General features: G+C 43.5%; 1 protein-coding gene across 2 annotated transcripts; it reads left to right on the top strand.

The window, feature by feature from the left end:
- The first annotated feature begins 327 nt into the window (after positions 1-327).
- Positions 328-24433, top strand: ddx11 (DEAD/H (Asp-Glu-Ala-Asp/His) box helicase 11). 2 transcript variants are annotated; one of them, XM_058986354.1, is made up of 27 exons: positions 328-577; positions 2107-2250; positions 2899-3120; positions 3651-3737; positions 4324-4472; positions 5616-5661; positions 6289-6396; positions 6814-6904; positions 8168-8373; positions 9277-9429; positions 10084-10130; positions 10761-10840; positions 11790-11834; positions 12403-12470; positions 12809-12847; positions 13129-13249; positions 13777-13911; positions 14247-14359; positions 14507-14579; positions 16268-16371; positions 18266-18415; positions 20441-20509; positions 20862-20962; positions 21253-21337; positions 21742-21817; positions 22407-22561; positions 23049-24433. In XM_058986354.1, the coding sequence occupies exons 2-27, from the start codon at positions 2122-2124 to the stop codon at positions 23082-23084; spliced, it is 2688 nt and encodes an 895-aa protein (XP_058842337.1). In that variant the 5' UTR covers positions 328-577; positions 2107-2121; the 3' UTR covers positions 23085-24433. The 2 variants fall into 2 exon arrangements, with proteins under 2 accessions (XP_058842337.1, XP_033888563.3); XM_034032672.3 differs by having other exon boundaries at positions 329-577; positions 4321-4472.
- Positions 24434-24562: the final 129 nt, after the last annotated feature.

The following is a 24562-nucleotide window of genomic DNA, read 5'->3' as shown; positions in this document are numbered from 1 at the left end:
GTAGGAAGGTCTAAAAACCCAAAATAAACATATCAGTGATTTATTTCAAATCAGCGTCACGTGTCAAATACTTCTTAAACATTCCAGGAATGTATTTGAACACCGAGCCTCTATCGGTCAGCTTATTAAATTATAGTACAAGTTAAAGTACATTTAAGTACGACAAGGACACAGAGAGGCCATGTTGTGTGTTAATTAAATACATTGGTTGCAAGGGTTATTAGGAAATGGTACTTTTTAAATGATTATTATTATTATTATTATTATTATTATTATTATTATTATTATTAACGGCGTGTGTGCGTTGAGCCCCGGCTGCAGTTCTGAGTGATGATTCTCTACTGAGTCACGATTGGCTCTTCTGGCACCATTAACTCTCTCCGAGCTGTGATTGGTTGGCGGCTATCCCAAAGCTTTCTCTCTATACCCGCGCTTTTTGCAAAGAAGTGTCTCTGTCTGGGGAGAGGGTCTGTATATAGTGTAAATAAAAGAAACCTTGATCACTTTATCCAGAAGAAACGTGCCGTACTGTTTGGGCCTGATCGCATAAATCGGGTCGTTTTCTGCCTTTTGGTCGGTATGTATAAATCGGGAACAGGTTTGCTTTTAATATGTATTTTTTTAATAAAACACAACGTTGTACTATTTCAAATCTAATCTAAGAATCGATTATTTTAAACAAGGTGATATAAAAACAGAATAAAACACTGTAATTGCGTGTGTGTTCTGTTGAATTGTTAACCAATCGTGTCATAAGTGGATGATCGTCCCTTTAAATTATGCTGCGCGTTTACCACATGTACTCTTCAGCTGTGTAGAAAGGCATTTGCTTCACTTTCTACACAATAAATAAATACTTTTTTTAAAAGTCATTTAATCCTTTTGTGTACATCCAAAAAAAAAAAACTTTACATTTTTGTACACTGCAGTTATACCTCCTTTAAAATATATATATATATATATAGAGAGAGAGAGAGAGAGAGAGAGAGAGAGAGAGAGAGAGAGATGGGCATCAGTGAGTTACAGGAAAATAATTCCATCTAGGGTTTATGTGACGTCATAAACTAAGAGACCGTTAGGTTGAGTAGTTTATAAACTGTCACAAAACCCGAGATTTAATTTTTTCCTTTAACTCACTGAAGCCTATCAATTTTTTTTTTTTTATAATACATGGATATTAGTATCTGTAATAAAAAAATACAATAAACAGGTGTTATGGTTCAAATTGCACGTGAATTTAATGAATAATAATAACGTACATTAAGTCAATATTAAAGAATCTTAAATATAATTTTCTTTTTGATAATTCAGGAATGGTGAACTAAACTGGGTAGATAATGAACTGCAAAAAATAACGTATTTTTAAGGAGAATGTGTTTCAATGGGGTATGCTTTTTTAAATTTTATTATTAGTCGCTGTCAGAGTCGAAGATTTGTCGCTCGCTTGGTTGGTGCTCCCGTTGGTGAAGGATGATTGTAAATCTTCACAGAGACAGATTTGTTAAAAGTGTCCAAAAAACACGAATTGTGGGTGTTGTCGAGTAATTTAAATTTTGAAAGTCATTGACAGGAATGTCTTTAAAGACGAATGTGCCAGCTTTACATCATTTTTTTTTTTTTAACATATTCTCATTTTGTTGATCATGGAATTATGCCATTTTGACCTCACTAACTGTGCTATTATGCCTTTTTTTCGAATGGCTCAGCATGCAAATATAGCCTCCATCCATGTATTATATATAAATATATATATCACACAGATGAGATGGGATTAGACACAAACTGGACTGTCCCGATAAGATCAGAAAACAAATAATATTTAGTAAGCAGACATTGCAGTTAAGGTCTTCCTTGTTAAATATCATCGATATATGTCATATCATCTGCATGTAGAGGAGGGGGCATTCCGTTGACATGAGAGTGTGAATGGAGGGGAGGTCACGTGCTTGAAGCTACTGCTGTGGGTTACGTAAACAAACTGGCACGTCAATGTGGTCTCTAAAGCAGAGCAGTGTAAAGAGGAGACTGGCCTGATGGACAGGCACATGTTTGATCCTGTGTGTTTTTCAAGGAAACATTACAGAAGGCACATTTGTTTCTCCACAGACAGTCTTTTCCAGGATGTCTGAGGCTTCCCCCCGCTTCCCGTTTCCATACCAACCGTATTCCATCCAGGAGCAGTTCATGGAATCCTTGTACAGCGCTCTAGATCAAGGGAAGATCGGGATCTTTGAGAGCCCAACTGGGACGGTAAGGGCTCATGTCAGTATAATGCAGCCCAGAATACAAGTGATCTCCTATATCATATTATTACAGAGAGTGCATTGGAGAGGTTCTCAGACAGTGCTCTCGGAAGTCAGCCAGAACAACTCGTCATTTTAAACCAACATTTTATTATAGAAGAAACCATTGACGTGAGCTTGTATTGTAGTGGTGAATTAGCTTGCTGTCTTCCCTGTCATCTGGCACAGAGGCAATTTGACTGGCATTTAAAAGGACTGTTTTTCAAAGACTCTCCAATTACAAAAGCAATGGACTCAAAATACCCAAACCACAGTCATGTCACAAGTGCTACATTGACTGGTTTACAGTGTCCGCATTCTGCCGTTCCCTTAAGCTTGCCAACACTACTAGCAGCCCTGATACAGAGATGGGAATAAGACTCCTGTTGCACAGCATTTTCTCCTATTCCAGGTTTTACTATGATCCTGATTAGCCCCAGTGTATAGGTAACAAGCTCAGGTGTGTCTTATTAAACTCATAGTAAAACCAGGGATGGGTCAAACTGCTGTGCAGGGAGTCTTGTTTCCTTCTCTGTGGTGTAAGCTTGCCTGCAGTGTGCTTGTGTGCTGCCTGCTCTCCATACAGTCCTGCTCTAATCTGGGGCTCTGATTGCAGGGGAAGTCTCTGAGTCTGATCTGTGGTGCCCTCTCCTGGCTGCGTGATGAGGAGGAGCGTAAAAGGCAGGAGGCGGCTGTGCTGCTGGCTGTGCCGGGGGTCTCTCCCCACACGCAGCCCTCCTCTGCCAGCCGGGACAGCCCCCACTCTCCCAGCGAGCCAGGCTGGATCACAGACTTCGTGCAGAAGAAGGCAGAGAGGGACCTGGTGAACAAGCTAAAGGTAAAGAGAGGTTTCTATGGTCAGATCTGCAGGGGATACTGTGGATGTGCACATGCGTACGTCACATCGAAATGTATCCAGAGCCCGTTCATCTGGTTATGATGAAACCTGATGAAAACATTGATTACACAAGGTATTCAACACTTCAGGATTTGGGGATACACTCTTTACAGCAGTGTTTCCCAACCCTGTTCCTGGCGGCACACAGTGTCTGCTGGTTCTCGTTCCAACGCAGCGCTCAATTGTTTAATTGAACCCTTCATTGAACTAATTAAGTGATTAACTGGGCATTTTCCCGTTATTTTCAAGGTCTTCATTTGTTGATAAGGTTCAATTAAGCAACAGTTGTGTACCTTTTCTTCTTATAAAAGTCTGTGTGTGTGCACTGGGGGGGCTCTCGACTGTGTGCACTGGGGGGGCTCTTGACTATGTGTGCATTGGTGGGCTCTCGACTGTGTGTGCATTGGGGGGTGCTAGACTGTATGTGTGCATTGGTGGGCTCTCGACTGTGTATGTTGATCTTCCCTCAGGAGGAGGAGCTGAGGAGGAAGAGGAGAGAGGAGCGTCTGGAGCAGATTAGACACAACACGGGGCTGCGCTACGCAATGAAACGCAAGGTACAGTACAGTAACACAATGAAGAGCAAGGTACAGTACAGTATAGTAAGGGAATGGGACTCAGTTAAGGGAGCATGACTGTTAAGGGCACGGGACTCTGTTAAGGGAGCGGGATGCTTTTAAGGGAACGGGACTGTGTTAAGGGAGCGGGATGCTTTTAAGGGAACGGGACTGTGTTAAGGGAACGGGACTGTGTTTAGGGAACGGGACTCTGTTAAGGGAGCGGGACGCTTTTAAGGGAACGGGACCCTGTTAAGGGAGTGGGACTCTGTTAAGGGAGCGGGATGCTTTTAAGGGAACGGGACTGTGTTTAGGGAACGGGACTCTGTTAAGGGAGCGGGACGCTTTTAAGGGAACGGGACCCTGTTAAGGGAGTGGGACTCTGTTAAGGGAGCGGGATGCTTTTAAGGGAACGGGACTGTGTTTAGGGAACGGGACTCTGTTAAGGGAGCGGGACGCTTTTAAGGGAACGGGACCCTGTTAAGGGAGTGGGACTCTGTTAAGGGAGCGGGATGCTTTTAAGGGAACGGGACTGTGTTTAGGGAACAGGACTCTGTTAAGGGAGCGGGATGCTGTGTTTCAGAAGAGCAATGAAGACTTGGAGGCTGTGCAGCTGCTCCAGCGCAGTCAGGAGATGATGACATCAGAGGGGGGCGGGCTGGAGGACAGGGAGGAGGAGGAGCTTATCGTGGCAGAGTACGAGAGCGACGACGACACAAAGAAGCAGCAGAATAGGTAACCAGGGGAAGGGACCTCAGCAGCACCACCACAGAACACCACCACACAGGAACACCACACAGGAACACCACACAGGAACACCTCACAGGAACACCTCACAGAAACACCTCACAGAGTTCGTTACATAAATATATGAAGTTATTTGAAAAAAATATATACATCTCCAACTATTCCCAAATAGTTAATGAATAATCAAAAACTAAATCCTAATTATTACACTAAATGTATAATTATGTACCAAGTCTTGCAGTTACCACATGGTGGTTGAGGAGGATTTCCAATTTAAATTCAATAACTTCAAAACAGGCCATTAAACCAGTGGTTAAAGATATTTCATTGTTTTCAAATATTTCAATTAATTGATCACATTAAATGTAATTGAAATAGAGCAGTTTCCAAAAGATAATTGAGTGGTTAACAAGGACATGGCTTAACCTGATTAGAATGCAGGATAGCAATTAGGCTGCAGTATGTTACAGTTACATATTTATGAAGAGTTGAAAGTATTTCAATGTATTTCAACTACTTTACTCATATTTAAATATTTTCAAATAATAATTGCCTTCCACAAACCATATTTAAATACAGTATTTTCAAATAATAGTTACTTTCTGCAATCTGTATTTAATTATTTTCAAATACTAATTACTTTTCACAAACCATATTTATAACTATGTTTATCCCAGGTCTGCTATTAACCAACTCTGAAGGAGACACATTAGAATAATCACATACATTGTCTGGCTGGATGCACAGACCTGCTTTGCATTAATCTTGGCCTGTCTTTCTTGAGGTAGAGAAATTCCTCCAAGGCTAGAGCTGATCGGACTTTGTAACGCCAGACGATTCTGTGTAAAAATGATTCTCGCAGGGTTTGGCAAACTCCTGCTAAACGATACATTATGTGGATAGAATTAATTAGTTATCTGTTCAATACTAATCCCAAAATGTTTTTTTCTGCTTGTTTTAGGGTCTCATTGTATCTGTATTAGTGCACTGCAGGGACTTGCTGGGAATGTATTAATAATAATAATAATAATAATAATAATAATAATAATAATAATAATAATAATAATAATAATAATAACCGCTGTTGTGGTGAGTGGAAGCGGCATGTTAAAACCTTCCCATGTTTTCCAGCTATGATGATGAAGACGATGATTTGGAAGAAGAGCATGTGACCAAGGTTGGTAAAGAGTGTTTCTATGACACATTGTAACACACCTTTACTGGAGCGTGCTGTGCACCTCTATTTTTATTTATTTATGTTTTTAATTTAGTGCCCAATTATTTTGCCCCCGATTTTCTAATTATTTTTCCTCTCACCGCAGCAATCCCCCACACAGCTGCTCAGGAGAACTTAAGGTTCAGTGGGCGTCCTCCGATCCCACGACCGAGCCAGTTACCTCTTTTATAACCAGGATCTCGAGAGTGCATGTCAGCGAGCTACCGGACTCTGGAGGACAAAGGAATGAGCTCACTCTGCGCCTGGCCAGTAGGGTCCGCTGTAGCGCGATGAGGAGAAATAGTCCCTGCTGGTTTTGCCTCCCTAACCCGCTGGAGTGCCAGAGCCAATTCGACACTCCCTCTGGAATCCCCAGTAAAGACTGATGACGTCACACAGCCAGGACACGAACCTTCGCTCCCTGACTGTATGACTGGCCATGCACACCACACAGCCATGCCTTTCCCAAGGGGGCCACTCCTAGTGTAGCTACCTGTAGTTGAAGTAGAAAAGCATGGACAATGATAATGATGAGAATATTGCTATTAAAGCGCAGGTGCCTCCCTAACAACTGTCCTTGATCCTCAGATATATTACTGCAGCCGGACTCACTCCCAGCTCTCCCAGTTTGTACACGAGGTCCAGAAGAGCCCATTTGGCAAAGACACCAGACTGGTATCACTGGCATCTAGACAGGTACAGCTCCCAGCGATGCCGTGCGCTGATACACTGGAAGTGAGGGGAACATTCAGCACGGGAGGTTACAAGGGGGGGCGGTATGGAACGGTGTGCTGCCTGAAAGGATCTTGGTCCTAAAAGGAGTTGACAAGTTGAACTGAACAGTACAGCACAAAAACCAGGACAGTTGGAAATTAAGTGGAGATAGACTTAGGACAGAGGGTAGGAGACACTTCTTCACTTAGAGTGGTGAGGGGATGGAATAGGTTACCAAGGGTTACCTGGCCATGTTGTTGATGCTGAATTACTGGGATCCTTTAAGACCCGACTTGACAGATTTCTGAGATCAATCAGCTACAAGGTGAGCATGTTTAGCAGAGTGTTTCTTCTTGCTCTTTTCTGTTGTAAAGCGCCGTGCTGTTCTTCCTCTTGTAGAATCTGTGCATCAATGAGGAGGTGCGACGGCTCGGCTCTGTGCAGCTCATCAACGAGCGGTGCATGGAGATGCACAAGAACAAACACTCAGGTGAGCAGGGCTGTGCGTGACACCATGGAGATGCAGAACAAACACTCAGGTGAGCAGGACTGTGTGGGACACCATGGAGATGCAGAACAAACACTCAGGTGAGCAGGACTGTGTGGGACACCATGGAGATGCAGAACAAACACTCAGGTGAGCAGGGCTGTGCGTGACACCATGGAGATGCAGAACAAACACTCAGGTGAGCAGGGCAGTGCAGGACACCATGGAGATGCAGAACAAACACTCAGGTGAGCAGGACTGTGTGGGACACCATGGAGATGCAGAACAAACACTCAGGTGAGCAGGGCAGTGCGAGACACCATGGAGATGCAGAACAAACACTCAGGTGAGCAGGACTGTGTGGGACACCATGGAGATGCAGAACAAACACTCAGGTGAGCAGGGCAGTGCAGGACACCATGGAGATGCAGAACAAACACTCAGGTGAGCAGGGCAGTGCAGGACACCATGGAGATGCAGAACAAACACTCAGGTGAGCAGGACTGTGCGTGACACCATGGAGATGCAGAACAAACACTCAGGTGAGCAGGACTGTGTGGGACACCATGGAGATGCAGAACAAACACTCAGGTGAGCAGGGCAGTGCAGGACACCATGGAGATGCAGAACAAACACTCAGGTGAGCAGGGCAGTGCGCGACACCATGGAGATGCAGAACAAACACTCAGGTGAGCAGGGCAGTGCAGGACACCATGGAGGTGCAGAACAAACACTCAGGTGAGCAGGGCAGTGCAGGACACCATGGAGATGCAGAACAAACACTCAGGTGAGCAGGGCAGTGCAGGACACCATGGAGATGCAGAACAAACACTCAGGTGAGCAGGACTGTGCGTGACACCATGGAGGTGCAGAACAAACACTCAGGTGAGCAGGGCAGTGCAGGACACCATGGAGATGCAGAACAAACACTCAGGTGAGCAGGACTGTGCGTGACACCATGGAGATGCAGAACAAACACTCAGGTGAGCAGGGCAGTGCAGGACACCATGGAGATGCAGAACAAACACTCAGGTGAGCAGGGCTGTGTGGGACACCATGGAGATGCAGAACAAACACTCAGGTGAGCAGGACTGTGTGGGACACCATGGAGATGCAGAACAAACACTCAGGTGAGCAGGGCAGTGCGTGACACCCTCATAAAAGATGGTTCAGAGTTTTTGGAGGGCCCCCATTGTCCCCATGTTGTACAGCGAGGGCCCCTCTCCTGTCTGACTGGCCCCTGTCTCTCTCCACCACCCCCCGCAGAAGGGAAGGCCCCTGAGGATGAGGAGCCCCGGAAACGGAGGGGCCCGAGGAAGGCAGTGTGCCCGTTCTCGTCACCTCCGGCGATGCAGACCCTCCGAGACCAGGCCCTGGCGCAGGTGCGGGACATTGAGCAGCTCGTCACGCTGGCCAAGCAGAACAGAGCCTGTCCTTACTACGGGGGCCGCCTCGCCATCCCTGCAGCACAGGTGAGAGGAGAGAGGAGGAGCATGCTCTTACTACAGGGGTTCCTCCTCACCATCCCCACAGCACAGGTGAGAGGAGAGAGGAGGAGCATACTCTTACTACAGGGGCTCCTCCTCACCATCCCCACAGCACAGGTGAGAGGAGAGAGGAGGAGCATGCTCTTACTACAGGGGCTCCTCCTCACCATCCCCACAGCACAGGTGAGAGGAGAGAGGAGGAGCATGCTCTTACTACAGGGGCTCCTCCTCACCATCCCCACAGCACAGGTGAGAGGAGAGAGGAGGAGGTTATAGCAAGTATCTTAAGCCTTGTATTATTAATGAATAGTTTATTTAATATGAATGATTAAATATCAATGACAAGTCTTGAATGACAGTAAATGTTAATAATCAAATTACATTTTATTAAAACAATAATATCCACGGTTACTGACAGTACAAAAACAAAAACAGTTTATTGCAACATATTTCTCTAGACGCAAAATCTAGCGTTAACAGTTACACGATAATTGATCAGTGTGACCTGCACTGTGGAATTCTCTTTACAGACAAGACCTGGAGACTTCAAATGGTCCAAGAAATTCAATGCATTGCCCAAACTCTTTAGTTTATATAGGTACAGCTCTGTGGCATTACATTGCTCCTGTTGCTATGCATTTTAACACAGTTTAGTTTCATTCCTAATATGAATAAATCAAATGGGTTATGCTACATCTGAGAATTCTCTTTACCCCACAGAGGCCCTGCATTCACTACCTGATATTGTGAAGATCACATGATGCATTTCCTACAGACTGTTCCTGTGAGAACAGGATCCATTGGATTTTAACTTACAGATAACAGGGTGCATAAATCACTGCCTTTACACAGAGCCAACATTGCTGTTCATTGTAACCCTGCTTTCAGCTGGTGGTGCTGCCCTATCAAACTCTGCTTCACGAGTCAACACGCCGCGCCTCTGGGATCAAACTGAAGGACCAGATTGTGATCATCGATGAAGCTCATAACCTCATTGACACCATCACCTGCATCCACAGCACCCTGGTCACTGGAGCTCAGGTACTGGGCAGGGAGACCAGGGGGGTTTACATCCTTCAACCTCTGCAGTGCATCAGTGACGAGAGGCCTCCATCTGTCAATGGGATCTTCCACAAGTTTAATCTACATCAGGGGTGGGCGAGTACCGGGCCATGCCAGCTGTTGCTGGTGAGATTTACATGGTTGGACCTGATGGACAAAACCAAACAAATTAGACTGGGCTCTTTACAAACACGTAGGGATGTGTAGCTTTGAAGGCATGCAACAAGACCTTCATTCACAAATATTCAACCCACACTTACAAGGTTAAAGTGATGAAGGCACACAGTGTGTCTGCTGGACTGAGTTTCTTATCAGCTTTTAGTTTTGTATACGGTTTTAACCTTTTATAGTTTTCAAAGGATGACTGCAGGGTTGCAGTGAATATGTATTGAAGTTACTTTTCAAGAATGGCCCAGGAGAATAATCGTTTTCTTCACAGATTAAATGAGTCTTGAGCTGCACCCCAGTTACAGAACAGTGAGCTGCACCCCAGTTACAGACCAGTGACGGAAATTGCCGTGTTCAGCTGTTCAATATGAGTTTCGTCTGTGTGTGTGTCAGTGTCTGTATAATACAGTATTACAGTATTACATTTTTTTTTAAAATATACATTTTTAAAATTGAATTTTTCAGCTCTGCTGTGCTCACTCTCAGCTGACCCAGTACATGGAGAGATACAGGTAGGAGTCTGTCTGTCTGTCCTTCTCTTTTCATGCCTGCCTGTCTGTCTGTCTGTTTGCCTGTCTGCTTGGCTGGCTTGTATTCCTTTCCCCGCTCTGCTGGAATCCAAACTCGGGCTCTGACCTTTTGCCTGCATGCCTCTCATCCTGCCAGCATCAAAGCACTGTGCCGCAGTCAAATTAGGAAATGCACCCTCCAGGGGCCTCTCCTCTCGGATCTCTCCTTCCCTCTCATCATCACAACAGTCTCAAGTCTGAGACAAGGGGTATCCTGTACAGCTATGGCTAAAGTTTTACATCATTCTATAGAACTGACACATTTTGCTTCACAAAATTGAATGAAACCTACTGAATAATGTTACATTAAGATATTGAATTACGTACCGCTGTGTAGTTTTCCATATACTTAACGAAAAACTGACAAATTGAAAAATATGACAAATCTAACATGAAATACTGTACCACTATTATGGCTTCCGGTAGACTTTGCAATGTCATTTTGTAGTTTCTTTGATTACATGATGCAACCTCAGTGAGTTCAACAAGATGATGGAAATCATAAGCACACACAGTACTTTAGTCACGTAGCTTATGTAGCTTAATGAAACTAAACTGATGTGTTTGTTCCAGGAGCCGACTGAAAGCCAAGAACCTGATGTACATCAAACAGATCTTGTATGTACTGGAGAGCCTGGTGCGAGTGCTGGGAGGTGAGACGAGAACAACAAGCCCTTTGACTCCTTCAACAGGGAGACACACTGCAGAGCTCTGTGATCCTTCAACAGAGAGACACACTGCAGAGCTGTGAGGCTTCAACAGAGAGACACACTGTGCAGAGCTGTGAGGCTTCAACAGAGAGACACACTGTGCAGAGCTGTGATCCTTCAACAGGGAGATACACTCTGCAGAGCTGTGATCCTTCAACAGAGAGACACACTCTACAGAGCTGTGTGATCCTTCAACAGAGAGACACACTGTGCAGAGCTGTGATCCTTCAACAGAGAGACACACTGTCCAGAGCTGTGATCCTTCAACAGAGAGACACACTGTGAAGAGTTGTGATCCTTCAACAGAGAGACATACTGTGCAGAGCTGTGATCCTTCAACAGAGAGACACACTCTACAGAGCTCTGTGATCCTTCAACAGGGAGATACACTCTGCAGAGCTGTGATCCTTCAACAGAGAGACACACACTGTAGAGCTGTGATCCTTCAACAGGGAGACACACACAGCAGGTTTCTGTGATCCTTCAACAGATGCGCGCACACACACAAAAAGTCCTCACAATCCTTCAACAGGAGCACACACAGACAGACACACACTAACACACAAACCCTCTGTGTCCTCACAATCCATCAACAGGAAAACATACACATGCTCCAGGTCCTCATAACCCCTTCAGCAGGAGCACACCACACTAACACACACACACACAATCCTTCAGCACTACAAACTCAAATTGTGTTCATTCTGAAACATCAAACCATTAAGACTTATTCTAGGATGATTGTCTATCAGTGGTCACACAACATCGACACTTGCATACTGAATTGTATTTATTTATTTATTTATTTATTTATTTATTTATTTATAATGCATTTTCCTCTGTACATTTTGCATCAAAATGTTTGATCTTGGTTTTTTTTCTTGCTTTAAAGGCAAAGTTGGACAGAACCCCAATACGCAGGTCGTAACAGAGCCAGGTAAGACCAGGCTTGCGGCTTCTGGCTGGTTACAAACATGTAGAATAAGTTGAAATGTGTTAAATACTCCTGTTAAACAGAAGCTTGCACCCCTCAAACGTAGATCTCACTCCTGCAGTCGCCCTTTCACTCTGTATCAATCCTGTGTGATTTATTAACAGCACTGTCTGAATACAACATACAGAGCAGGGCTTCGATCCACTGCGGTACAGATCCCAGCTCTGAATCCACTGTGTTCAGATTAGAGAACCTGCTATACACTGTATTCAGATTAGAGACCCTGCTATCCACTGCGGTACAGATCCCAGCTCTGAATCACCTGTGTTCAGATTAGAGGCCCTGCTATCCACTGCGGTACAGACCCCAGCTCTGAATCCACTGTGTTCAGATTAGAGGCCCTGCTATCCACTGTATTCAGATTAGGGATCCTGCTGCCCTCCACTGTATTCAGATTAGGGATCCTGCTGCCCTCCACTGTGTTCAGATTAGAGGCTCTCTCTTTCATGTTTTCAATGTGCAGTAAATTGGTGGAAGGCAGATTTATTTGATTTTCTCCCCCTTCATGCAGGGACGGAGCTGCAGTCGATCAATAATTTCCTGTTCAAGGCGCAGATTGACAATATTAACCTGTTCAAGGTAAGGGGGGTTAGATTGGATTGATCGTGTGGGGGGGGGGGGGGGGGGTACTTTGGTGAGTAACAGCAATGATGGACAAAGTTGTTAGTCACCAGTGCACTTTGCTATGCAGATTTACCACTTGGTCAGCCTCGTACGCATTTATTATTCCATCGAAATCACACTGATCAGCTTGTGGACTGAAACTTCTGTGCGATGGAAATGCTTATAAAGAAAAGTGAGTTGATTCCTAGGAGTGGATTTGTAAGCACCCGTGTGGGCGTGCGTCACACTGACAGGGTAACACACAGATCTGATGGCTTGGTCCTGATGCTTCATTGTCTCTGTATTTGGAACAGGTTCAGCGGTATTATGAGAAAAGCATGATCAGCAGGAAGGTAAGCTTACTGAAACAGGGAGCGCTCCTTTACAGGCATGAGGACACTCGCTGAAACATTCCTCTATTTGATGGAGGTATTGGAACTCATGCGTCCTGGGAGAAGCTAAAAGCATTTCCTCTGTCACTGAGTGTGTGTGTCAGAGTCCAGTGATGTTACTTGTGTGTGTGTGCCTGGCTGCAGTGATGTCACCTATGTGTATGTCTAACAGTGTGCAGTGTGTCACTGAGTGCGTCTTACACTGTGATACTTAACTCTCCCTTTCTTTCCCTTCCCTGCAGCTGAGTGGATTTGTAGAGAAGTTCCAGGGGGGCACAGTCCAGCCCACCAACAAGGAAAACCGCTCGACCGCGGGGCTCGAGAGATTCCTGCAGTCCATCAGAGCCGGGGGCGCCCCCGAGGGTGAGTCTACACCCCCTGACCCCTAACAAACACCTGACACCCTGCACCCCCTGACCTCCTAAGCCTTAAACACCTGACACCCTGCACCCCCTGAACCCTAACCCTTAAACACCTGACACCCTGCACCCCTGACCCCCTACACCCCTGACCCCCTAATGCTAACCTCTTTCTGTTGTCCTGCCCCCCTCTACCCCCTGCTGGGAATGCTGTCATAATCTTGCTTTCAGCTTTTTATTTACCTATAGAACTCAGTCCACAGTCCAAGTCACTTCTGAGTCCTTTAAACTGGCACTCTGACTTTTTTTTTTACTAATATTGTAACATCAACAGCTGTATTCTGAAGACATGGAGGCCTTTTGTGTCTTTCTTTTTATTTTTGGAAAACCAGCTCATGGATTCCTGTCCCCGCATGTTACAGTTTGTCATGCTGCATGAAGGCCTCACAGTCAAGAGCCAGATTCACAGAATGAGCTGACGATGCTGAACTGTCAGCCTGGCTAACTCTCCCTGATATTCCCTTTTTGCAGTTCACTCTCCAGACCAGACGGGGGCAATGGAGGATGGGCAGCCCGGCATGGCCTCTCCCATGATGCAGATAGAAGGGTTCCTCTTCGCACTGACCAACGCCAACAAGGACGGGAGAGTGGTGCTGCACAGGCAGGGTAGGGCTGGAGGAGGCGCAGTGAAGGGGGGAGGGGGGTATTGCAAAAGTCTATGAAGCAAAATGTGTTAATTCTATAGAGTGATGCAAACCTTTTGACCATAGCTGTATATGGAACATTTCCTTCCCTCTCCGTGCCTGCCTCCTTGATTTACTGCCCTCTCCCTGTCTGTCTGATTTCCTGCCCGTCTCACTCTCCCTGCCTCCCTGATTTCCTCCCATCTCCCTGCCCCTCTCTGTGCCTGCCTCCTTGATTTACTGCCCTCTCCCTGTCTGTCTGATTTCCTGTCCGTCTCACTCTCCCTGCCTGTCTGATTTCCTCCCCTGTCCCTGCAGGCTCGCTGGCTCAGAGCAGCCTGAAGTTCCTGATGCTGAACCCTGCTGTCCACTTCTCCGCAGTGCTCCAGCAGTGCAGAGCCGTGATCATCGCAGGGGGGACCATGCAGCCAGTGAGTCTCCTTTCAGGGCCAACGTGGCACTGCACTGAATCTACGTGACAAGCGTGTGAAAATTGTTCTGGATCTGTGGTATCAGCAGCAGTGTAGGAGCTCCTCAGTGTGCTCTGCAGTCCATATCTCACTTTGTGTCTGTTCCAGGTGGCTGATTTCAAGGAGCAGTTGCTGCTGTCTGCAGGGGTGGGGCCGGAGCGCATTGCAGTGTTCTCTTGCGGTGAGTCCTGATGAAAATAAGGGAATGGATCTCCATTTTAACTCCTTCACACAGCTCTTCTGTTTCTTTAAGCAGCTCCTGGCTGTGCTCTCTCCCTCTCTCTCTCTTTCTCTCTCTCTCTCTCTCTCTCTCTCTCTCTCTCTCTCTCTCTCTCGTAAGACTGCTGCTCAATTCCTGCCTGTCTTCTGTCACCCCCTTGTTGTTTACAGCCCCTTGTTCATGCGTCTCCTCTTCCTTCCTGCCTCATGTCTCTAGTATTATTATTTCTGTCTCCCGTTGATGGTCTGCCTGCACATTCACTCACTCCTCTGCCTGTTGGTTCCCTCCTGTTGCGTATCACGGTGTCTGGCGGTGTCTCATATTGTCTCTCTGTGTCTCATAGTCTGGCAGTGTCTCATATTGTCTCATAAGAACATAATAACTTAAGAAAGGTTACAAACGAGAGGAGGCCATTCGGCCCATCTTGCTCGTTTTGGTTGTTAGTAGCTTATTGATCCTAGAATCTCATCAAGCAGCTTCTTAAAGGATCCCAGGGTGTCGGCTTCAACAACATTTCTGGGGAGTTGGTTCCAGACTGCCACAATTCTCTATGTAAAAAGGTGCCTCCTATTTTCTGTTCTGAATGCTCCTTTATCTAATCTTCATTTGTGACCCCTGGTCCTTGTTTCTTTTTTCAGGTCGAAAAAGTCCCCTGGGTCGACATTGTCAATACCTTTTAGAATTTTGAATGCTTGAATCAGATCACCACATAGTCTTCTTTGTTCAAGACTGAACAGATTCAATTCTTTAGGCCTGCCTGCATATGACATGCCTTTTAAAGCCGGGATAATTCTGGTCGCTCTTCTTTGCACTCTTTCTAGATCAGCAATAGCCTTTTTGTATCGAGGTGACCAGAACTGAACACAGTATTCTAGATGAGGTCTTACTCATGCATTGTAAAGTTTTAGCATTACTTCCCTTGATTTAAATTCAACACTTTTCACTGTATATCCGAGCATTTTGTTGGCCTTTTTTATAGCTTCCCCACATTGTCTAGATGAAGACATTTCTGAGTCAACATAAACTCCTAGATCTTTTTTTATAGATTCCTTCTTCAATTTCAGTGTCTCCCATATGGTATTTATAATGGACATTTTTATTGCCTGTGTGCAGTACCTTACACTTTTCTATATTAAATGTAATTTGCCATGTGTCTGCCCAGTTCTGAATGCTGTCTAGATCATTTTGAATGACCTTTGCTGCTGCAACAGTGTTTGCCACTCCTCCTATTTTTGTGTCGTCTGCAAATTTAACAAGTTTGCTTACTATACCAGACTCTAAGTCATTAATGTAGATTAGGAATAGCAGAGGACCACTGGTTACCTCGTTCCATTTTTGAGGTTTCTCCTCTAATCAGTACTTTCTGTTTTATACATGTTAACCACTCCCTAATCCATGTATATTTGAATGTTCAGTTTGAGAATTAATCTTTTATGTGGGACTTTGTCAAAAGCTTTCTGGAAATCTAAATAAACCATGTCATATGCTTTGCAATTATCCATTGTCGATGTTGCATCCTCAAAAAAATCAGTGTCTCAGTGACTGGCAGTGTCTCATATTGTCTCGCTGTGTCTCATAGTGTCCCAAGGTGTCTCGCAGTGTCTCTTTGTCTCACGGCTTTCTCTTCTCGTCTCTTCCCTCACTTGCAGGTCATGTGATCCCACCCAACAATATTCTACCCATCATCCTGTGCAGCGGCCCCTCTGGGCAGCAGCTGGAGTTCACCTATCAGAAACGGGACACGCCCCACATGGTAGGAACAGAACCACAGGATCTGCACTGCAAGAGGCTGCAACACAAACGTATTGGAACTTTTTTTCATATATTACAACATCTGTGTATATTGAACACACTATAAAGCCATATTACTATATATACATATTAGTCCCCACGGAAATCTGTGGTAAAATTTCCTAAAATCTGCAACGAGATTCTGCGGCAATGACTTTTTAATGAAAAACAGTGTTAATGAGTATAAATAAATAAGAAAAAGTAAGTCACAGTTAGTTAAATTCATTTTTTATTAAGTCACATTACTAAAATCTGAAAGAAAAAACCAGAATAAACATGTTTTAATGGAAATCAAGGAATAAAAAAACTGGCATTGGTTCTGCAGTCTGTAGGCTAAAAAAAAAAAAAGAAATCATTTTTGAAAGACTTTTACATAGCATTTTCAGTTTTAATTTAATTTAATTTAATTTAATTTAATTAGTTTAACAGCAGTTTTCCATGCAGCAAATCAAGGCTTATTTATTTTCTTTTAATGACCTGCTTACATTTCTTTGTAACTTGAAGTCCTATTGGTTCATTTTAAAATACAGAATAACATACCCTTGTGTATGGGCTGCATTGTTTACTAATCAGGGTGTAGTTTTACTGAAATCTGTGATGAAAAGCAGGCACATCCATCGCATTGGTAGGTAAGCATTTTAAAAAATACATATTTTCAGTTAACATCAATAAGTACTTAAGCCTAGTTACTAGAAAATGCCATTTGTTCTTCTGTTTTCATTGGTATATTATGACCCTATCTCAGATGGGGGTACGCGGTAGACTAGATTTTTTGGAAAGGGGTACAGGGCCTAAAATGTTTTTGTTGTTCACCAAAATGTTGTAATTCTAAAGCGTATTCACATCAAGACAGCACATAGAAATAGTCTGGATGCTGTGACAAGCGTTTGGAAACAGTGACAGGCAACAATGATTGGCTGATAAACTAGCTTTTTTGTTTCTTTGACCAAGGCCACAATGTGAAAGTGCTAAACAAACGGGAAAGTAATGATTTCAATAAAACAAACATTTTCACAAAAATGTTGTCATCCCAAGTAATCGGATAATATCTAATATAGTTCGCTACCGCCTTCCTGTTTGAGCCTTCATGTTACATCACCATGTACAAGAAACGTGTGTATTTCCATATGTAATTAGAATGACATATTTCAGGACCTGCAACATAGGGAGTACAAGCAAGGTCCTAATTGTTTTTCTCTGACCTTTCACATAGGAGTAACAGAACAACGCTTCACTTTGAACTTGCGACTAAACTATGAAATCCTTTTGTAAAATATTAATAATAATAATAATAATAATAATAATAATAATATTATTATTATTATTATTATTAATAATAATAATAATAATAATCTTGCCTTATTTCATTCTTCAGTAGCCACTGTTTGTCTATCCATGGTCGTTGCCATGGTCTTCTGTCGTTTTAACAGATGATTTTTGCATTTATGCCCTATCTTTTGCTGCTATATTCGGTGCTAATTTAGATTTGTTTCCAGAGTTCACCGATGGCCTTAGGAATCTCTCCATGGCTGAACTAAAGCTTGCACTGAAACCCCGCCACACTTCTCACTATACAACAGCATGTGTGCGCTCTAGTGACATGTACAGTGATAGTAGGGAGCAAATGTTTCAGTTTTGTTAATTAAAAATTCTGCGAGAGGGAGCAAATTCCGTGATTTTTTTTTTTCTGCGATCCTATAATATGTGATATGATATTTGTATTCAGAAATGCTAAGAGACACTGACAGTATTTCTATATTCAGCAGTGTTTTATACTGTAGTGCTGGATGCTGAAACTCTGTCCTGTGCAGGTTGCGCTCCCGTAATCCCAGAGACTAACCAAGCTTTCCTCCTAGATGGATGAGACGGGCCGGATCCTGTCCAACCTGTGCAACGTGGTGCCGGGCGGCGTGGTCTGCTTCTTCCCCTCCTACGAGTACGAGAAGCGGATCCACGCTCACTGGGAGCAGACCGGGCTCCTAGCTCGCCTCTCTGCCAAGAAGAAGGTACAGAGCCCCAGACTCGCTGTCTCCCAGGCATTCCCCTGTACTGTGCCCCAGTTAGAGCAGCTCTCACTCTTCCACCTCTGGAGGCCTGGGGCCCTGTTAACAAAGCAGTTACTCCAGTCTTTAATTAACTCCTACTTTTTGAAAGAGGAAAAAACACCTAATTTTGTTTTACAAATCTAGAAGCAAATCACTAAGTTACATACAGTTGTAGTCAAAAGTTTATATACCCCAATGGAAATGCATCATTTCTAGGAATTTCGTGAAAACAAAGAATTTTAGGACAAATCTTTTGTAGCAAAACTTTTGCTTTTGTGGATAAGGAAAAAAAGTTACAAGAAATAGATGTTTACAATTATTTATTTTAGCAATTTTGTTGCAAAACTCCAAAAATGCTAATTCAGAAGTATTTATACCCTTTGATGCTATGACAGTATTGTCTACAAGGTGCTCGAAATTTCAATATGATAATGCAGAACTTAATTCTAGAAAATGCTGGATTGTAGGTGAACATTCTTGGAGAGTATAAAAGGGTATATTCAAAGTGAATTGGCTGCAAGTGGGACTGGGGTTTCCATTTCAACCATAGGTTGAGTATTGCATGGTGAAGGTCTCAATGGTCGCAGGCCAAGGAAAAAAGTCACTTCGGAAAACGTCACAAGGACAATCGCTTAAAGTTTGCAAAACATAATTTGAATGATGGATATGAGTTCTGGTCAAAGGTTTTGTGGAGTGATGAAACAAAAATCGAGCTATTTGGTCACGCTGATAGTCGTTATGTTTGGAGAAAGTCTGGTGAGGTGTACAAAGAAAAGAACACCATACCTACTGTCAAGCATGGAGGTGGTAATATCCTTCTGTGGGGCTGTTTTTCCTCTAATGGAGCAGGACATTTAGTTTAGTTCCAATACATGGTAAAATGGATTCCATAGCATACCAAAACATATTGGCCAATCATCTGAAACCCTCCGCTACAAAACTTGGTTTAAAGCGCAACTGGACGTTCCAACACGACAACGATCCAAAGCACACATCAAAATCTACTTCAGAATGGATAAAGAAGAAAAATCAAGGTTCTGGAATGGCCTAGTCAAAGTCCCGATCTAAATCCGATTGAAAATCTTTGGTATGAGTTGAAGAAGGTTGTGCACAAGAGAAGTCCTTGGAATTTGAATGAACTGGAACAATTTTGCGTTGAAGAATGGTCAAAATTCATTAAAGAATCATGCCAAAAGCTCATTGACAAATATCCTAATCGTTTTAAAGAGGGTTATTGCTAAAGGTGCCTCAACTAGCTATTAATTTCATTTTCCTTGTCAGGGTATGAATTCTTGTGAATTATCATTTTTTGAGTTTTGCAAAAGAATTGCTGAAATAAATAATTGTAGACTGCTGTATTTCTTGTAACTTTTTTTTTCCCTGTCCACAAAAACAAAACTTTTGCCACAAAATATTTTTCCTAAAATTATTTATTTTCAAGAAGTTTCTAGAAATTATACATTTCCATTGGGGTATGTAAACTTTTTAACTGTAGGTCACTCAAAGTGTTTTGTTAATTAAAGAACGGAGGAAATGCTTTGAAGGTACGGCCCCTGGGTTCCTGTCTAGCTGCTCAGGTCACAGTTTCATCAGCACGAAATCCAAACAATTCAAAAGCTAGGAAACTAATTTGATTTGCACTTTATGTTGAGGAAGTCTAAACTATAACCGGTACAAATTATCATTACTCCCTCATTTTAATAATAATTAATATCTTCAAGGTATCCAAGGTTTTAAAATCATTTTTCTTGCCTCTGATTTTAAACCCCCCCCCCATTATTTGCTGTATTTTATACTTGAATCTGATGCTTCCTGGTACTGAATCACTTCCTGTGGTTCAAGCTCCCAGCAATGGTCTGGCTGCAGTCTGGCTTCAATCAGACCATGTGACCTACAGCACATGAATCAGCCATGCTGTTGTAAAGCGAATAAGAGGCAGTGAAATGAACGCCTTGGTTTTCACTCCTGTTTCTCGTTCCGTGGCAGATTTTCCAGGAGCCAAAGAAAGCCAGCCAGGTGGAGCAGGTGCTGGCGGAGTACTCCCGGTGCATACAGGTGAGGAGGGCTTTTCAGTAACAGGAACTCACGCTGAAAAGAGTTCTGTGTAGCCGGCAACACTGACTGTTTATTTTGCCCGAGCGCATGTGCTATACTTCCAGCCCCTAATGTTTTGTGGAAGACACTAGTTTTATAGGGCGGTATGTCACGGCTTACTGTATTGTAATCAATGTCTCTTTATGCCATGCTGATAGGAGTAATTCAATTAGCAACCCTCTGATGTCAGACAGCACAGTTTAAATCTTCAAACAGCACAATGAGAGCCTGTTGATAGGGCTGCCCCTTGATCCAGTGAAGACATGACCGCACGGTGATGTCATGGGGTCTCTGTCTGTTTGTCTGTCCACAGCGCTGCAGCCCATCTGCCGGCCCCCTGACCGGAGCTCTGCTGTTCTCGGTGGTTGGAGGGAAGATGAGCGAGGGGATCAACTTCTCAGATGAGCTGGGCAGGTCAGTGCCCCCCTGGAGCGGAGGAAACAGGCTGGGAGTCGCAGTGTAGAGCAGTCGTGGATCAGAGAATCTGTGATCTTAAATGAGACAAAAAAAATTAAATGTTTATATATAATTGAGATCTTTTATTTAACATGTAATCAAAGAAACTACAAAGTGATATCGCCAAAGTCTACCGGAAGCCATAACAGTAGTACAGAATTTCATGTTAGATTTCCAAATGTCACGTTTTTTCAACTTTTGTCAGTTTTTCGTTAAGTATATCGAAAACTACAAACTTCTCTCTGCAGGTGTGTTGTCATGGTGGGGATGCCGTACCCCAATATCAAGTCCCCTGAGCTGCAGGAGAAGATGGCCTATCTGGACAAAACCATGGTGAGTCACAGGCTGGGTCAAACATCCAGTCAGATAACCCTCCAAAGTGTGTTCTGGTCTGCCTTTATAAAATGGCCCTTTATACCACGGAGCAGGTTAGAAGGTGGTACGGTCACGGCTCCCATAATGCCATTTCACTGGTACTCTGATTCTCATTATAATGGAACACACTTAGCCCCTCAGCCTCAGACTGTAATTAACGAGACAGGACGAGGGCTTGCTCCTACAAACTGGGCTTATCTGTACAGTATACCCTGAATGAAAGATAGAAGGACCCATACTGGGGCATTCCGAATGTTCAGTCCATTGAGCACTGTTGTTCGGAGGTTTGCCTGTGAATGTTCAGTCCATTTGTCTAGTAGAAAGCCGTTTCCTTTTCATATGTTGGTTTTGTTTCTGTGCAGCCCAGAGTAGGAGGTGTGAGTCCGGGGAAGGCGCTGATTGAAAACCTCTGTATGAAGGCTGTGAACCAGTCCATCGGTAAGAGCACTCACCCTCCCTTTGTCAAACCTGTTTGCACATGTGGTGTCACAAAGGTATTTCAATGGTATGCAATACCTGCATGCAACCAATTGCAGTATCAAGGAATCTTATCTGCAATAACATTGCTGTGCAATAGATTTGCAATTTTCTTTGTCCAGCTCTAGTTTTATAAATCCATCTCTCCTGCTCTCCACTCTCACTTAAAAATGAAACCAGCAAGAATCCTGTTGTTGTTATATTTATTTTTTCTGAAATGATTTTATTTGAAATATGTAAATTTTTGTTTTAGATTTTTGGTGTATGTGCTAAACAATAAAATAATGTACAATTTGTTCTTGTGAATTTTTTTTATCTGTATTTGACTATTGTATGAAAGTGCATTAATCCTGCTTGTTTTCGTGGGAGGGGACAGACATCCTGGAGCGTGAAATAAAATCCCATGCCACAGCCGCATAGTCACACATTATTTATACAACACCCCAGCAAGCACAGGAATCTTCTTTAACCAAGTAACACAACCCTAGTGAGGACTAGGACAGCCAGACCCTCCTGTTCTGAACTGGTTAGTAACCTCTCCCTCTTCCAGGCCGAGCGATCCGTCACCGTGGCGACTACGCCAGTGTCCTGCTCCTGGACCAGCGGTACTCCCGGGCCGGCCCGCTCTCCAAGCTGCCCCAGTGGATCCGGAGCAGCACCCAGGTGCAGCCTTCCTTCGGCCCTGCCTTCGCCTCGCTCCGCAAGGTGAGTCCGGGAGGCTGCCCCTTTGCAGGGCTATGTCGAGGGCATTACCCTTCTAAATGTGTAACGTTAGGAGTCTACTAAAATGCAAAGGTCTTTGTGTTCCAGTTCATTATTTGCCATGTGTTTGCTGCTGCTTATGCATCGGCCTCTCCCCCTAGCTTTGTATGGACTGCAAATTTTACAAGCTTGCTAATTATCCCAGTCTTGGTCATTTATGTAGATAAGAAATAGCAGGGGTCTCAGCACTGATCCCCACAGCGGCCCCACTAGATGTACCTGTATCTTATCCATTTGTGTATCCATGTGCATGTATTAACTTGGATTCCCATCGATTTATTGAACATTTCCTGACTATTACCCATGCAGTCCCTTCCTGGGGGCTGTACTGCACAATGCATTCTCTTTTACCTGCTTCCTTTTAGAGCGTGCTCCTAGTGTAGCGCCTCACCCTCACCATTCTCTAACAAAGTCTTCTTCTGCCCAACAGTTCTTCATGGAAAAGAAGACCCTGAGTAAATCGTAGTGGCCCTGAGGAGCCTCAGCGAGGCAGGACCACGAAGGCAGCTGAAGACAGACTTGCCTCAGTCTGGCTGTTTTAATAGAGATGTGATTGCATGACAAACAACAGACACCTAGAGCTTGCTTTTGAGGTGCAAGCCATACCCTTTTCATACAGGACATCACATTCTCCACTGTTTCAGTTACCAATCTCGGGCAGCTGTTAACGTGCATTCTGAACACACTTCAATGCTGCATAGGACATCAAGCCCTGGCATCCCCTTCAGTCAGTGTGTGCATGACTCTACCATGTTCAGTTAACTATCGATGTATCTGTTTTATAATACATATATGCTTTTTCAAAGTTTTGGCAGTACAACTTGTCGAACTCCACAGAGCTCACACAAACTGTTACCATTTCTCAAAATTAAAATTAAAAAAATCGTGACCAAAGGGGATGAAATCAGCTCCATATCCTACATTCCCAAACTCCAGGGTACGCTGGCCTTCGTGTATGGAAAACAGTTCCAGGGAAATGATTTATTAATCCCAAAGTTTTGTTTTAAGTTTTCTTTAACAGCAATCAACACTTAAAACAGCAGGTACCACTGACCAGTACTGGTTCCCTTCAGTAGATACGTGCCTTTTGCAATGCCTGTCTGGTTGGCCATTTAAATCTTGTAGAGTACAAAAGCAAGACCTAACTTAGGTACCTACAACATGTTGTGTTGTCTTGAAGGCAGGCCCCACCGTGACTTAAGAATTTGAGCAGGGCTGCCTGTAGACTGTAGTTTAAAAAAGATTCTGTAATTTTTCAGTAAAATTCGGAATAAACCGAAATTGTGGAACACTAATTATACTCAGGAACGTCAGTGGAATATAAGTCAGCCCATTATTGGATCTGCATTTTTAAATGGTTAAATGCATTTTGATACTTCTTTGTACATTTGGATTGTTTTGTAGAAATACTGATTTTAGTATTTTGGAATCAGGTTTTTGTAAGTTACTCTGCCTTTGCAGTTGTTTTAAAGAATGTTTGAAAAAAAAAATACAGAACAGCGCTATCTATACATGGCTCTGGCCAAAAGTGTTGCATCACTTAGAATTTTAGGATTGAGAAAAAATATATATATACTGGTATGAACATAATTGAGTTATTTTATTTAACATTACGTAATCAAAGACTATAATCAAAATTCAATCGCAAAAAGCCTACCCGAAGCCATAATAGTATTTTACGGAGACTTTATGAAGCAAAATTATTCAGGGTGATGCTAAACTTTTGGCCATAGCTGTATATCAGATGCAAAACAGTGACAAGTGTTTGTGTGATTTCAGTTTTATATTAAATACTCAAATATAAAAGCCTCCAAACTGTGTTGCTCCTCTTTAATTCAGACTGGGAGCAACGTGTAGAATCGGCAGAAACTCAAGAACTCCTGTCCTGTCACTCACACAAATGCATTTTTATTTTATTTTCTTCACACACACACACACACACAC

This window comes from Acipenser ruthenus, chromosome 14 (genome assembly GCF_902713425.1).
Source record: "Acipenser ruthenus chromosome 14, fAciRut3.2 maternal haplotype, whole genome shotgun sequence".
Classification (NCBI taxonomy): Eukaryota; Metazoa; Chordata; class Actinopteri; order Acipenseriformes; family Acipenseridae; genus Acipenser; species Acipenser ruthenus.
This window is presented reverse-complemented; position numbering and strand designations above follow the sequence as displayed.

Excerpts from the sequence above, each read along its gene's own strand:
- ddx11 (XM_034032672.3), top strand. The coding sequence starts at position 2,122 with ATGTCTGAGGCTTCCCCCCGCTTCCCGTTTCCATACCAACCGTATTCC. Across the intron at positions 13,250-13,776 it reads AGCCGGGGGCGCCCCCGAGG|TTCACTCTCCAGACCAGACG; the intron begins GTGAGTCTACAC and ends CCCTTTTTGCAG. Across the intron at positions 16,372-18,265 it reads AACGGGACACGCCCCACATG|ATGGATGAGACGGGCCGGAT; the intron begins GTAGGAACAGAA and ends CTTTCCTCCTAG.